Here is a 15176-nt window from a genome sequence, read left to right on the forward strand (position 1 = left end):
ATAACATCAATAAATTCTACTATAAATTCTCATGGAAAGGATTACTTTCAAGTGTTGGAAAAGTTCAAAAATTTGACAGGGCTAACGTTGTAGGAAAAAATTTTAGGCTTTAGAACATCTATAAAAAATAATTTTTTAGGTTACTCTAAGGCATAATTCCATAGTTTCTGATTTTTTTTTCCAGTAAATTACTAACATCCACAAAAGGGATAAGGGGATGTGGCGATTTCACCTACTTTTTTATTAGGCCTTTAAACAAACAAACAAACATCAATCACTTTTTTCTGGACTCAGTATTGCACCGATGAACTTCTTACAATTACTAATTAATTATTGCAATGATTCATTAATCCCTGGATTCAGGAAGAACTGTCCTGTTTCACAGATATCCCTTCCTATTTTATGTCTCCCTGAAGTATAGATTGAACTATAGAGAAATAGTCACAAGAGCGAGGCATATTCTAGCTGAGGCAATAATTTGGAATAAGCTGATAGGTAGGTTTCTGGTCCCAATGACAGCTTTATAAATTTACATTTGCAAGCATTGCTATTTCCATAGCAATCAATGATGCAAAATCACTAGGAAGAAAAACAGTTTGGGTAAAACTGACTTTAATGTAGTTAATAGTAGATTTTAATGTTTAATGAAACTTTAAATGTTTCAACTTTTAGACTGTGACCATCAGAATTTGACTGCAGTATTGCTTCCTTTATCTTGCACATACTTCCTGCTTTCTTATGGCATATTCCAGCCATCAATCAGTAACTAAAGTTCTGCTTAAGTATAATTCTGAACTGTTCCAAAGCCAAGTGGCTTCAGGAGATCTGAGCAGTGGAATATGGGAAGGATCTGTGCGGGAGACTGCTTGATTTGGCACGATACAGGGCAGCCTCTATTCTCTGTCCTTCTATGAATGGCTCCATTGTCAGGCCATGGGGATTTCCTGTGGGGGAGCTGCTGTTTGGGATGAGGGAATAAACCATAGACAAGGCAATAGCTGTCACCTCATTGACCTGACCCACTAAATGCAGTGGATTTTTAAAAATATTATGTAGCAACTGCTGGTGATTAAAAAGACACAAACAAATACACAAATAACACTTTACATATTAAGTACTTGTATCAAAGTTTTGACCTATAAAAATAATGATTGATTAATTGTTGACCCAAACTGATGTGCTGAGTTTTGCAGTCTCATAGAGTCTTAAACTCTTAGAACTCAAAAGTAGCGTATAGGTCTAGACTCTCATTTGTAAATAAGAAAATGAGGCCCCAGAAAAAGTAAAAGATGGGAAGAAATACAAACGGTAAGATTGCTTATGTTAAGGGAGGTAGAAATATGGGTGGTTATTTTTTTCTTTATTACCACCATGTCTCTATAGTGGTGATAGTATTTTTATAATGACCGAAAGGTATTATTTTATATGCAAGAAGCAATTGTAAGAATTCTTTGAAATCTACCTTCCATCTTTTAGTCCAATTCTGCTGAGAAGCTACGAGAATATGGCCTGTCCCACATCTGTAGCCATCCCGTGCTGGTGACCAGAACCAGGTCTTGCCCTCTTGTAGCTCCACCGAAACCGCCCGCAGTGCCTCCCTGGAAACTCTTTCGTCAAAAAAAAGAAACTGTCATAACAGATGAACCTCAAGGTATGGTTCATGTCTGAGTATCTTCCTAAGTAACATTTCTCTATGTGAAGGTCTAATAATTTCATTGGTAACGAAAGATGTATATCAAGGCAAACCACCCAACATTACACCGAAAGCCTTCATTTAATTTTATGTCTAAATTTTATGTCTAAATTAAAGAATTCTCCACATCTCAGAAGTTGAGCGGTTTGGTTCATGTCTAAATGGCCATGTCTAAATGGACCAACTGTATCAAGGCCATTCTTTGGATGATGGCATTGTGATTATTATGATGGTGTAAAAGTGGTTTGTAATAAATATCATATGGAACCTTAAATTGCATATATTAAGCTACTCAAATGAATTTCTAATATGGAAGTCATTCTAGAATACCCTGTAGGACATGATCTTTGAATTAACTGATTTCTATTTAAAACTCCTGTAGGAATATAACTTCTGCCCTCGACTGCCTCCTGTGTTAATATTGTCATATAGCCACTTAACGAATGGTAGTGTCAGAAATAAACAGACTCACATGGGAGGAACTGTTCCCAACTTACTCTTATTATTCTCTCAGTTCATTTCTAAATTCCTCACAATCCATGTCTAACTCTTTATGCCTTCAGTATTTTTCTCTGCAAGTCTTCATTCTTACTCCTTTTCCCATGAGCACCAAGTTTGAATGGGAGAAAGTCCAAGATGGCGAGAGAAGAAATGAATGAGACCATCAATGAAAAATCCATTTTAAAGTAGAAGCACAAGTTGGGATTAAAAAAGAAACACTAATAATTTAAAAATTACGGTCTAGGAGAATAATTCATCATTTGTTTATGTTTTAACATCTCTAGCCTTTCCATAGTTACTTTATGCAGTTTTTAATGAAGGATGATAAAATAAACTGGAGATCTATGGGATATATATATATATATATATATATTTCCAAGTAACTTAAATTATGTTAATAATAACAACAGCTTTTTTGTGTTCATTTCCTTGCTTTTGCATTTTCTCCTTTCGTTTTTTCTAATACCTCATTATTGTCTAAGTGTATTCATTCAGCAATTAACGCCATTGTAATGTGCTGGGTGAATAGTGACATAATTAGTACAGCATTAAATGTTAAGTTCTGCGTGTAATCTTAGTAGATGAAAACAAAAGTACCTCACACTTCCTGTTTTTTTTTTTTAGAATTAATAATAAAGAAGCCTATACAGTTTCTTGAGATATCAAGTCCATTTTTAAATTATAGAATGACTCCATTTACTATTCCAACAGATACGTAAGTAAATAACATCCTTTCCTACAAATGCATCTTGCTCTCAAAAATAATAATTACAGTGTGGTTTGTGTGGTTAAATGGGAGCATTTTGAAGAACTTCCATTTAATGAAAAGGTCAACTATATGTATAATACTTATTCCAGGATATTTCCTTGATCTTGTATAGCTTATGAGTTCTCTAATCCACTTAATTAACAAACATATTTTGCTAATGTTTTATGTGTGAGTGTTATGGGTTGAATGTGTCCTGCTAAAATTTGTATGTTGAAGCCTTAAACCCAGTGTGGCTGTCTTTGGCAATAGAGCTGCTAAGGAAGTAAGTGCAGTTAAATGAGGTCATAAGATTAGTGTCCTCATAAGAAGAGACAGGGTACACTCTTTCTCAATCCACTGAAGAAAGGTCATGTGGACATACAGTGAAAAGGTAGCTGTCTGCAAGCCAGGAAGAGAGTCCTCACTAGAAACTGACCATTCTGATCTCAGACTTCCAACGTCCGGAGCTGTGAGAAAATAAATTACTGTTGTTTAAGCAACCTAGGCAACTCTAGAGCACTAATACAATAAGGCACTATATTTCACTGGAAAATGGAAAAATAACACACTTATCTTGCCCCACAGGGCTGTCAGCTTCTAGGGAAGCTGAATGTATAAGTAAATAATTACAACAAACTGTAATAATTGCCTTTACCAAGGCATGTCCAAAATTCTGTGATTGTACTTCAAAGAACTTATTTTGCAGGAATACTTAGAACCCTGAATAGAGTCCTGATGTCACTGATTGTGCAGGAGGTGGAAGAACTTGCCATCAGCCTGTGACAGATGTGGTTCTCCTTCCGGATATCATGGCTCCTCATCTTCCTGGTGGAAGTGTTTGAGGTCCTGCTGTGCTTGTCATCTCCCATCACCCTTTGATAGTCTTCCAATTTAAAGCTGCACTTCAGAGCCACAATGCAAGTTTTACATGAGGCCAACAGTTCAATTCAGTTGCTCTGAAGGTGACTGGATAGTTAGCTCACCTGTCCTTTCCATCATTTTTGTTGTTGTTGTTGTTTTGTCAACAGTGTGGGTATTTATTAAATTTAAGTACATGTAAAGATTTTGTTGTGTATCCAATGGACACTTGTTTTTCCATCATTTCTTGCTGCATTGCCCACAGCCTATGTCTTTCCTTAGCCTCTGCTGCTTTTAATTTAAGATTCATCATAGAGGATTCAGGATAACCTCACAGATTTTGGATTCCATCGTTTTTCTTTGTTTTTGGTCCTAATGAGATTTTGGGTTCTCTGCTTTGCTCGGTTTTGCCATCAATCTATTCCTGTCTGACAATAAGGGATGGATTACCATTCCAATCATGGCACTTCTATTTTGCCAGTTCTGCATGATTGTGCTTTTATTTATTTTTATTTCTTCTGAGACCCCAGTGGAATTGTAGGAGGGAGATCACAGTACAGTACAATAAATTTGTGTTCAGTCTATTATCTTGAACTAAATGTGTGTCTCTGCTTGTGACTTCCTGCTTCTGCTGCCTCCTCGTTTGCATTTCACCTCCCATGGCTATTCTCTCCTCTCTGTTCCTTACCCAGTTGGATCCAGAACTCACTTTACCTTGACTCCTGTATTTCCCATTCTTTAAAACCAACCAACCCAACAAAACCAAAACAACAAGAAAAACACCCAAATTTTTTGTGCATACAGCAGATTTTTCTAATGGTTTCATGGGAAGTATGGATAGCTTGAGGGAGGCATTATATTTTGGTCATATTTGAGCAACACAATTAATTAAAAGAGAATATTACATACTCCTGCTTTTAAATCATTCAGCTACTTTACTATTGTAAATTCCAGTTGACCACCATTATCCATAGTCTCCAAGCTTCTCGCCACATTGGGTAGCCGCTTCCCTGCTCCTGCTTCTCTCTCCACTGTAGTTCTCATTCAGAGAGCAGGCTAGCCCTCCATTTTGGTTTTGTGCTGCCTCCTCGCAGACTGTGTCCTCAAAGCATGTACTACTTTATCCCTCCCTACTCCCTTATCTAGCAAGTAACATGTTCTGACAAGATGTTTACTAAGTGAATATAGTTCTTCCCCTAAAATGAATAACCTGTGAAGCAGTTAAAATAATATGACTCAGTTCTTCATTCCCTTTCTACACGTCAGATCTTCAAATATTTCACAACAATTATATGCACCACTGTATTCTTGTTTTTTTCTTATTAGGTTTCTAGATAGGTAATAGAATATTGTGTAAGTTATTTTTCAATCCTGTTAGACTTTGCAGTTAATAGAAAAACTTCTTTTTCTATTAATTCTACCATGAATTAGGCTTTCTGTTACTTGGGACACAAATAATCCTAACTGATGCTGTAATACAATATATATGAAATAAAATGTTATCACTGTTGTCATCCATTTGGTAAAAAGTTGTATTATGTCAATGACTTGTAATGTATATATTATGAATATACTAAAAATGTCTTTTCTTCCTAAGTAGAGCACACTTGAAGCCTTCTTTGTTGCCTAGATGAATCATACTGAACATTATTGCTCTACTGTCTTCTTATGTCAGAGCGACTTCAAGAAACTATACTTACCTTAGCACTCAGTGACCCCAGACTACTGGCCTTTTCTGGAATGTATTTGTTTGACTGGTTTTGTTGTGGTTTCAGTTTTTCTTTCAGAGTTCTAATGATTTCTTTATCAATGTTCAAGATTGTCTACTTCTAATAACCTTGCCTCCTTGAAATTTGACCCTAAATTTCTGAGTGCAATGAGAAAAAATACCATCAAATTTTTTTTAAATGAGTTAATGGCTTATGTATAATTATAACGGGGATCTCAAGGGTTACATATGGGGTTTGTTACGTAATACTTTAATATTTAAATGGTAACTTGGATATAACAGGTGCTCAGTAAATATTAATTGAATTCAAAATATTTTGGGGCATCTAAATTGTTCAGATTTTTTTTTTTACTATATTTATCTACTATTGTAGCTACCAGGCACATGTGGCTATATAAATATAATTATGTTAATTAATATTAATAAAAAAAATTTTTAAAATTCTTTAGTGGCACAAGCCACATTTTAAGTTCTCAATAGTCAAATATTCTAAAACAACATTTTCATCATTGCATAAATTTTGTATAATGTTGAAAGGAATGAATAAGTAATCTGCCTATAATTGTAGTGTTTTATTATGACACAGTTATATTAGTTTTTATTAGTTGACCTATATTTCTATTTATAGATTAACATGAGAAAAATCTAACCCATTTTTATTATATAAGTAGGAGGAATATTTCTTGTCCTATTACAAAGTCCAATTGAATTTAGGTGTCCTAATATGATAGTTAAAACATTTCAAACAATTTCATTTCATAAATAGAAATTTATACTTTAGTGACAAATGTACTAAAGCTTGTGTTAATGCAGTGATTATTGGAAAACAATATTTTTAGGTTCTACTTTGTAATTGTAAATAGTTAAGATAAATTTTGAATTGGTTAAAATAAGGCCTAAGTATATCTGGCTTTACAGTTTTGGTTACTATTTTAGAACAAAAAGGTATTTTCTTTTACTTAAACCTTAGCACTCATGCATGTTTTGGGTTATTGCCTGATAATTAAATCACAAGACTAGATGATTGTCATAGAAACTTGGGAGATGAAGTTTGTCACCTTTAGAGAGAGAGAGAAAAAAGAACTAAATATACCAATGACAATGAAAAAAATGGGAGAAGAAGAGGAGGAGGAGACAGAATCTAAATTTGCTAATATTTGAATATGACAATAGAGTATTTAGAAGGACTATGATCTTGGGTCTAAAATTTTAATGAGTTCAGAGAAGTGACCAAAAATCCACAAATAGCAATAAAAAGAGGGATTAGTAGGTGATATGAGTTGAGGATATGATGATTATCATTAAAATTGTGGTAATTTGTTATGCAGTAATAACAAATACATAACTAATACATGGAAATATAAATATAATATATCAAAAATTATAAAATTTACACTTTGAATTTATGTGATTAATTGTACTTCCAGTATCCCTCAATAAAGATGTAAACATATAAAAATAACTAATAGTATGTAAAATGATTTTAAGAAATCAAACAGAAAGTTTATAAACAAGGAATATAGTAACTGAAATTAAGAACACATGGATGTAGGATTTCTGGTCAAGATGGCGGAGTAGGTAGATGCTCTGTTCACTTCCTCTCATTACATTAATTACAGCTAAACCACACAACAACCATTGTTGAGAATCACTTGAAGTCTAGCTGAACCAAAGCCCTAAAACTACAGACATTCAGAAGAAGCCACCTCGCGACTAGTAGGAGGGGCAGAGATCAGAATGGGCCAGTCCCACATACCGAGCTTTCTGGCCTCAGGGTGAGGGCTGGAGGGGCAGCTTTCTCCTGGATGGAGGAGCTGGCAGAAGCAATTGTTTCTTTGTTGAGCCCTCTCCCTCCCTGCCTGCAGATGTAGTCAGTCACCGGTATCTGAGTCTCCATCAAACTGGCTATCACCTTTCTCTGCTCCACCCTAGTTATTCCCTCAGACCCTACCACACCTAATTTTAAGACACACCCAAGCTGCTTCCAGCAGCTTTTCCATATAAACAGTTGCCTTGGCTCATGCTGCAGACTTTCCTAAAATCTTTCAAAGGTTCACAAAACCCAAACAAGCAGTATCTGGCTTCTGTATATCCTGTACCTCTGGCTGAGCAGCCCTAAGTCCGGTAGTAGCAACAAACAGCCTTGGTTTGCAGCTTGCCCTCTTGAGGTACCTCCAAGCACAGCTCAGGTGGCAGCCATTTCTGGATTGCTTTGTGCCTCGTGCCAGGTGGCACCAGACAAGCACAGACTGTGGCTGAACTAGGCCTACAGCAGGTCCCCTTCCAGGAGGTTCCAGGGCCAGTAGGCTCAGTGGCCCACTTCAGACTGCTCCAGATCATCACCTGGCCACCTACAAGGACGACACACTCAGGGGCAGGCTGGACAGGCACCAGAGTACTTTCTGAGTGTATTTTAAACTTCAGTAAAGCTTTGTTAAAAGTATTGCATGACTTATATTATAGGTCACACACATAATGATCATTAGATATGGTCATTCCTTTGGATATGATATTAGGTTGGTACAAAAGTAATTGCGGTTTTTGCAGTTATTTTTAACCTTTTAAACTGCAATTACTTTTGAACTAACCTAATAAAATCCAGGATAGGAATAGAAACTGAAGAAGAAAAGCAGTCAAAATTTAGAAAAGTATTATCCTACTCTTAAAACCTCTTTACATCATTGCTAGTTAATTTACAGTTTTATGGACTCTATTTAAGTTGAAAATATTACAGATATTCTTCAAATCTTTAATCTTTAAGACTCTTGTCATTTCTATGCATTGATGATCGAACTGAGAAGTGGATGAGGAGGCACCCCCAGGCAGCACAGACATTGGAAATTAGCAATGTCAAGCCTTGAAGGACAGTTTCATAAACAGAAAAGGCCATTTGCTGCTACTTTGGGTTTTAAAATTTGTTACTTACATTTTCCTCAAACTCATTTTAATTTATAATAATTTTTGTTTTATACATAAATATATTAATTCCTATAAAAGCTTTAAATAAATTCAGTTAGCTGAATTTAAACATCGTAAATTGCATTTACAACATTACTACTGTATATTTTATTTTCTCTTTAAGTACTTTGAATGCCAAAATTATAGCAAATAAAATCTTGCCAAGTATTAAGTCATATTAAAAGTTCAAATAAACTCATGTATTTGCAAACCTTAATTTTTCCCATATGTACTATTAGCCTTTACGAACCAAAATTTTCTTTTAGCTTAATCATATATACATTTTAAAACCCAATTTGTTGGATTATATAACATGCTAAACTCTTTCATGTGTTTCAAATGCAAAAAACAAAAACAAACAAAAAAAAGCAAACCCACATATATGTAGAATTTTCCTAAATTTAACATTAACATGTTAATGATTCTTTATTTTTCTAATTAATTTTATGCTTAATGATACCCACTCAGATAGTGATTTTACCATTCCAGGTCATTTTTAATTTTTCTCAGCTGACCGAGGGTGCATATTAGTCAGAGATTTTGTGGATTGTAAGAACCATGGCTGCTAACTACTAGGACAAGTTTTCTCATGATTCAGAATGCCACACCCAGACATCTAAAATCTGTGTCAACAGGGACCACAAATGGGTTGGTTTCACAACCTGAACTCCTGCATTTACTTCCTTACTTGATTTTCTTATACCTTCTTTCACCTTTATTATTTGATTAAGGTAGATTAAATTCTATGACCCAGGTACAGGTGACTTTAGCAATTAATTGGATTCAATTAATCTATTCACTACTTGAAACTATTATGAGTTTGCTAGCATATTCGTTCTATCTGTCAGGGCCAAACAAAGGTATATGATTGGCGTTTCATTCTACGTGAAAGAAATGTCCTTTCTCCCGGTTTGCTGTGAAGCGTTATCAAGTCAACATAAAAGCAGGTTCCTTTTTTTCTTGTTTTTCTTTTTGGCAAGCCCTTGAAAGTGACAGCTGCCACTACTGCCTTTCTTTGGAACACTGTCACTGTAGCAACATGTTAGGTATGCCCATTCTTCGCTCCTGGCATTGTTTGATGGAATGGGAGCCTCATATATATGTTTGTGCTACCCTCTAGTGGCAGTTTCGGGTAAATCAAAGATGTTTAGCTTGAGGTGAATTGTTTTACAGAACACTAGCCAGGAAGAAAATGCAAGTTTAGGAAGTGTGTATACATGAAATTTAATTTTATCTTTGAAACACATTTACCTAATATATATATATATATATATATATATATATATATATATATATATATATATATATATTTATTATAACAAATGTCTTTTTACTGTGCCTATAGATTTCTAGCTATGGCAATGGTGATTTGGGGTCATGTTAGCAATTAACTTGAAAGGAAATACTGTAAACTTGAGTTGCTAGTATAAATGTCCCAATTATAAACGTAAGTGCTCAAGACTCATAATTAAGATTTTGACTCTGAACCTATTACATTGATCCATTAATCTGATACTTAAGTAAATCAATTCTAAATGTTGTGAAATTCCTATGTTCTGATGAATATTCAAAATTAGCAACCACAGCTTTAACACTTTCACTGTGTTAACTGATTTCAAGCTTTTCCTAAAATGTGTCAGAAATCCACAAAAAAACAAAAAGTTACATTTTGACTCTTTTATTGCATTTAATAACAACAATTTGAGCTGCTTTGTATATAAATGACATTTTTATGTATAAAAATTTCGGATATATTCATCCGGCAATTGTGGCAAAAGGGTTTAAAATAGTTTCCAGAAAATTTTTACACAATTGCATTGACTGATAGAGAACATTTCTTTAGTAACATAGAAAGAATTCAATGTTTTTGACACAAAGAAAAAAAATAATTAATTGTAAAAGAATGGGAATAATAAAATGAACAAAATTAGAACTTTTTATTGTTGAAAAACTGCAATTTCTTAACATAAAATTGAATATTATTCAGTGATAAAAAAAGAAGGAACTCTTGCAATTTGCAACAATGGATGGACCTTGAGGGCAGTACACTAAGTGAAATGAGTCAGATGGAGAAAGAAAAATACCATAGTTCACTTATATGTGAAATCTAAAAAATAAAATATAAGTTAAAAAAAAGAAACCAAAAACCAAAAATCAAACTCATCGAGAACAGATTGCGTGGGTAAAATGGGTGAAGAGGGTCAAAATGTACAAAATTCCAGTTATAAAGTAAATAAGTCCTGAAGATACAACGTACAATATGGTGACTATAGTCAATAATACTATATTGTATATTTGAAAGTTGCTAAGAGAGTAGACCTTAAAAGTTCTTATCACAAGAAAAAAAAACCATAACTATGTGGTGATGGATGTTAACTAGATTTGCGGTGATCATTTTACAGTATATGCAAATGTGGAATTATTTTTTGTACCTGAAACTAATATAATGTTATATGCTAATTACATCTCAGTAACAAAACTGCAGTTACTTATTAGTAACTTTAAACAAGATACTAAGATAACAGAAGTTTGTTTTTTGTTTTGTGTTTTTTTTTTTCCATTAGTCATTATGTACGATCTCTTATTAACAAAGGGAAGCCTCCAGGATCTGGTTTATGTTCCTTTAATGAAAATGATGAAACTGCAAACTTGAGCCAGCCAGAATTAAGTCAATTGACAGGAACTACATCTCTGGTAACTAACTATGGTACTCTTATTAGTGATCCATTTCTTAATTGTAATATTTTTCTTAAATTATGAGATATATTATGCATAAAAAGAATGTATAGCATACATCTGAACAGAATAAAGATTAATGTTAAAGTAAGCTTTTATGTATCCATCACCTAGATGAGCATAATGGAATATTCTTCTCTTACATAAGTCCCCTGTGTGTCTCTTCTGTGTTGTGTTTCCTATCTGCCATTTACAGTTTGGTATTAACTCCGTACTCTGAATTTTGCCAATTAAGTATATATTTATAAACAATATACAGCTTAATTTGTTATGTAATTTTACTTAAATGGACTCTGACATTAATTCTTCTGGAACGTCTTTCATTCAACATCATTTGTGAGATTTAGCTCTTTTGTTGCATGGTCACAGTTCATGCATTTCATTGGTCAAAGGTAATTAATGCATAACTTTCACAGTGTTAATGGGTATAGTCATTGCTTCTTGTTTCTTACTATTGCAAACAATGGTACCATGAAGTCTCTGTACACATGTTCAAGAGTTTTTTTAGTTCCAGGGCTCATAAACTTTTATGTGCTATGGCTTCCTTTCTCAATTTTCTGAAATTTTAACACACAATGAAACAACTCATCTCTTTCTGCATATTGGTTGAATATTTTTGTTAGGGAACAGTGGAAGGCAATAAAGCTGTCTGGGTTAGTTTTGTGAGAACACAACTTCACTGCTTGGTGGTTGAATGACTACTAAATATGTTTGCCAGATAGTTGTCCAGCACAGGTCACAGGAGTATGTATACACAGGAAGATATGACCCCTTGATATCTAACAATGGGCTTAATTGCTGCAATTTCAAAGGTGTGATCAGCATACGTGACATTTTAAGATATTTGCACAACTATAATATAATGTAAAAGATTGTGATTTCTTTTGTGGATAATGTCACAGTTATTGCTAATAACATTGTGGCTACTTATCTGAGTTGATAAATTGGTCATTGAAGAAAATGGTGAACTTCAGCTAAAGATATAATTTTAACAATTGTCCATTTTCATGGACTCTTGAAATCCTACCATTGGCCCCAGGGGATACTAGACTAGGGAACCGTGCTAGAATATGAACCTGGGAGCATAATTGATGGGACATAGGACATTTACCTGTTTAACCTCACAATAAAATAGCAAGCAGTTTTCTAGTGTGGGGTATCCATACCCATGGCTGTCAGCACTGGATGAGAATATTCTTTGCTTCACATCCTGGCCAACACTTACATTGTCTGACATTTCAACTTTTGCCAGTGTGATGGGTATAAAAAGGTATTTTTCTAATAGAGAATATATTCACATGTTAAAAAAATAAAAATATGAGGCATACATCAAGAAATCTTACTTCCATAATGTCCCTTTTGTTTTCACTACTCTGCCCTCTTTAGGGCACTGTCAGGGTTTCTTTACATAAATACAAAGACACACACACACACACACACACACACACACACACTATTCCACAACCTCCTTTTTTTCTACTCATATTTTAACAAATAAAAAGAAACTTTTTACTCAATACATACTGGCAATAATTTCATATCTATACCTAAAGAGTATCTTTATTCTTACTATTTCATTATATGAATGAACCATAGTTTACTTCTACCAAACTCTATAGATGGCATACGATACCTTGGAGGACACACCATTACATATAGGTAAATAATTTTTTGTCAGTATTAGTTGAAAAGCAGAGACTATAAGATGAGAATTTTGTAAGGAAAATGAATAGACATTAACATTTTAAAAATTTTTTAAAAAAATCTAAACTGTTGCATGCAATCATTTTAAAGAGTCACAAATTACCAGTAAGATCATAAAAATAAGTCAACCTGTCTTCCACTCCTCATTACTTAGCCTGCCTTTTCACACTCACCTACTTTAAGAGTTTCTTCTGAAGCTCAGCAGCAGCTCAGCTCAAGGTGCCCGTGTTCAATCTTAGTTGCAGGGGGCACAGCCCACCATCCTGCTTGCAGGAGTCGAGGAGTCAAACCAGCAATCTTCTGGCTGAGAGCCCACTGGCCCATGTGGGAATTGAACCGGCAGCCTTCAGCATTAGGAGCATGGAGCTCCAACCGCCTGAGCCACCGAGCTCCCGGATGGCTCAATTGGTTGGAGCGCATCCTCTCAACCACAAGGTTGCCGGTTCGACTCCCACAAGGGATGGTGGGCTGTGCCCCTTGTAACTAACAATGGCAACTGGACCTGGAGCTGAGCTGCACCCTCTACAACTAAGATTGAAAGAACAACAACTTGACTTGGAAAAATCCCTGGAAATACACACTGTTCCCCAATAAAAGTCCTGTTCCCCTTCCCCAATTAAAAACAAAACAAAACTGTCTTCTGATATGTATCTCCGTATTTCTAAATAGAAGGCTTTATGATAACTGAGACATTGGTTTTATTATATATTGTTTCTCCTTTAGCACCTATGAAAATGCCTCATATATGGCAGAAACCGTTACCGGTTTGTTAAATGACTGGATTCTGTTATTTTTTTATCTATCAATGTAAACATTATTTCTCGACTTTCTGTTATGGAAGATAAGAATTGAGCACTCACTTATCTCCACATCCCTCCACTTTCCTCTGTTTTCCACATATTTTTCATTTCACACCTTAGCTGTGTAAGGATTATTACTGCTGAGGCAAATATTATGACATTTCTTTCCTTGTGCAACTTTTTGTACAAGCTAACTAGTGCATTTTTTCATTTGCATATTTTCAATGACACATTAGTAGCCTTTTTCAAATGCTAAAATAAAGAAAAGAAAGAAAGGAAAGAAGAAAAGAGAGAAGAGAAGAGAAGAGAGAAGAGAAGAGAAGAGAAGAGAAGAGAAGAGAAGAGAAGAGAAGAGAAGAGAAGAGAAGAGAAGAGAAGAGAAGAGAAGAGAAAAAAGAAAATACCTCTAAACACCCTTCGCCACACAAACACATCAGATGCTATTAATGCCAACTATTTTCCCGGAGACATCACTCGCTGGAATCCTTTGCTCTTTTGCTCCATTTTAAACTTAAGGAAAGCCTGCCCCTGTCATCTTTGGACTTCCTTTTCTGTCTCTTTCTTCTGATTGATTTCTTATTTTCTAGAAACTATGTTCTCTTCCTAGGTTATGCCCTAATTCTCTAATATTGCCTGAGAAACTATTTATGGGAAGTGAAAATAATGAGAATTTGTATGTTTTAAAATATCTATCTTCCACCCTCCCACCTGATTTATATTTAGGTGGGATATAGAAATCCAGTTTCGATGTTCTTTCTCTCAGAATTTTGAATTGCTTCCTTAATCGTTTGTCTTCCTCCTTCAAGTAATGATCTTGAGAATACAGATAACCTTCTGATTGTTGATCTTTTATATGTGACTCTTTCTGCCCTCTTGAAAGTTTTAGAGTTTTTCCTTTTATTCTTGGAATAATAAAATTCTACAATGATTGGCTTTGGTGATGAGTCTTTTAATGTGAACTAGGTACTCCCTGAGCCTGTTCAAGCTGGAAACTCATGTTTTTTAGTTATGGAGAATTTTTTTATACTTTTTTTTGAGAATTTCTTTTTCTTGGTACAATATTAAATACATTCACATTGCTATGCAACCAATCTCCAGAACTCATGTCGTCTTACAAAACGAAAACATTATACCCATTTAACAACAATTTCTCATCACCACCTCTCCTCAGACCCTTAAAATCACCATGTTACTTTTTGTCTGTAGAATCTGATTACTCTAGGAACCTCATATAAATGAAATTATGCAGTATTTGTATTTTGTGACTGGCTTATTTCAATTAGTATAATATCATCACAGTTCATCCATGTTGTATCATGTGTCAATTTTTTTCCTTTAAGGTGAAATAATATTGCATTGCATGTATATACCACATTTTTAATCCATTTACTCATCAATGGACACTCAATGAATAATGCTGCTATGAACATGGGTGTACAAATGCCTCTT

The 15176-nt window shown here is 34.5% G+C and overlaps 1 protein-coding gene across 1 annotated transcript in view; it reads left to right on the forward strand.

The window, feature by feature from the left end:
• Positions 1–15176, forward strand: part of ADGB (androglobin) — a 140820-nt gene that overhangs the window by 50649 nt on the left and 74995 nt on the right. The window contains exons 11-13 of the mRNA XM_074333688.1: positions 1477–1651; positions 2819–2909; positions 11052–11181. Coding sequence (XP_074189789.1) covers positions 1477–1651; positions 2819–2909; positions 11052–11181 — 396 coding nt within the window. The remainder of the gene's footprint in view (positions 1–1476; positions 1652–2818; positions 2910–11051; positions 11182–15176) is intronic.

This window comes from Rhinolophus sinicus, linkage group LG05 (genome assembly GCF_036562045.2).
Source record: "Rhinolophus sinicus isolate RSC01 linkage group LG05, ASM3656204v1, whole genome shotgun sequence".
NCBI lineage: Eukaryota > Metazoa > Chordata > Mammalia > Chiroptera > Rhinolophidae > Rhinolophus > Rhinolophus sinicus.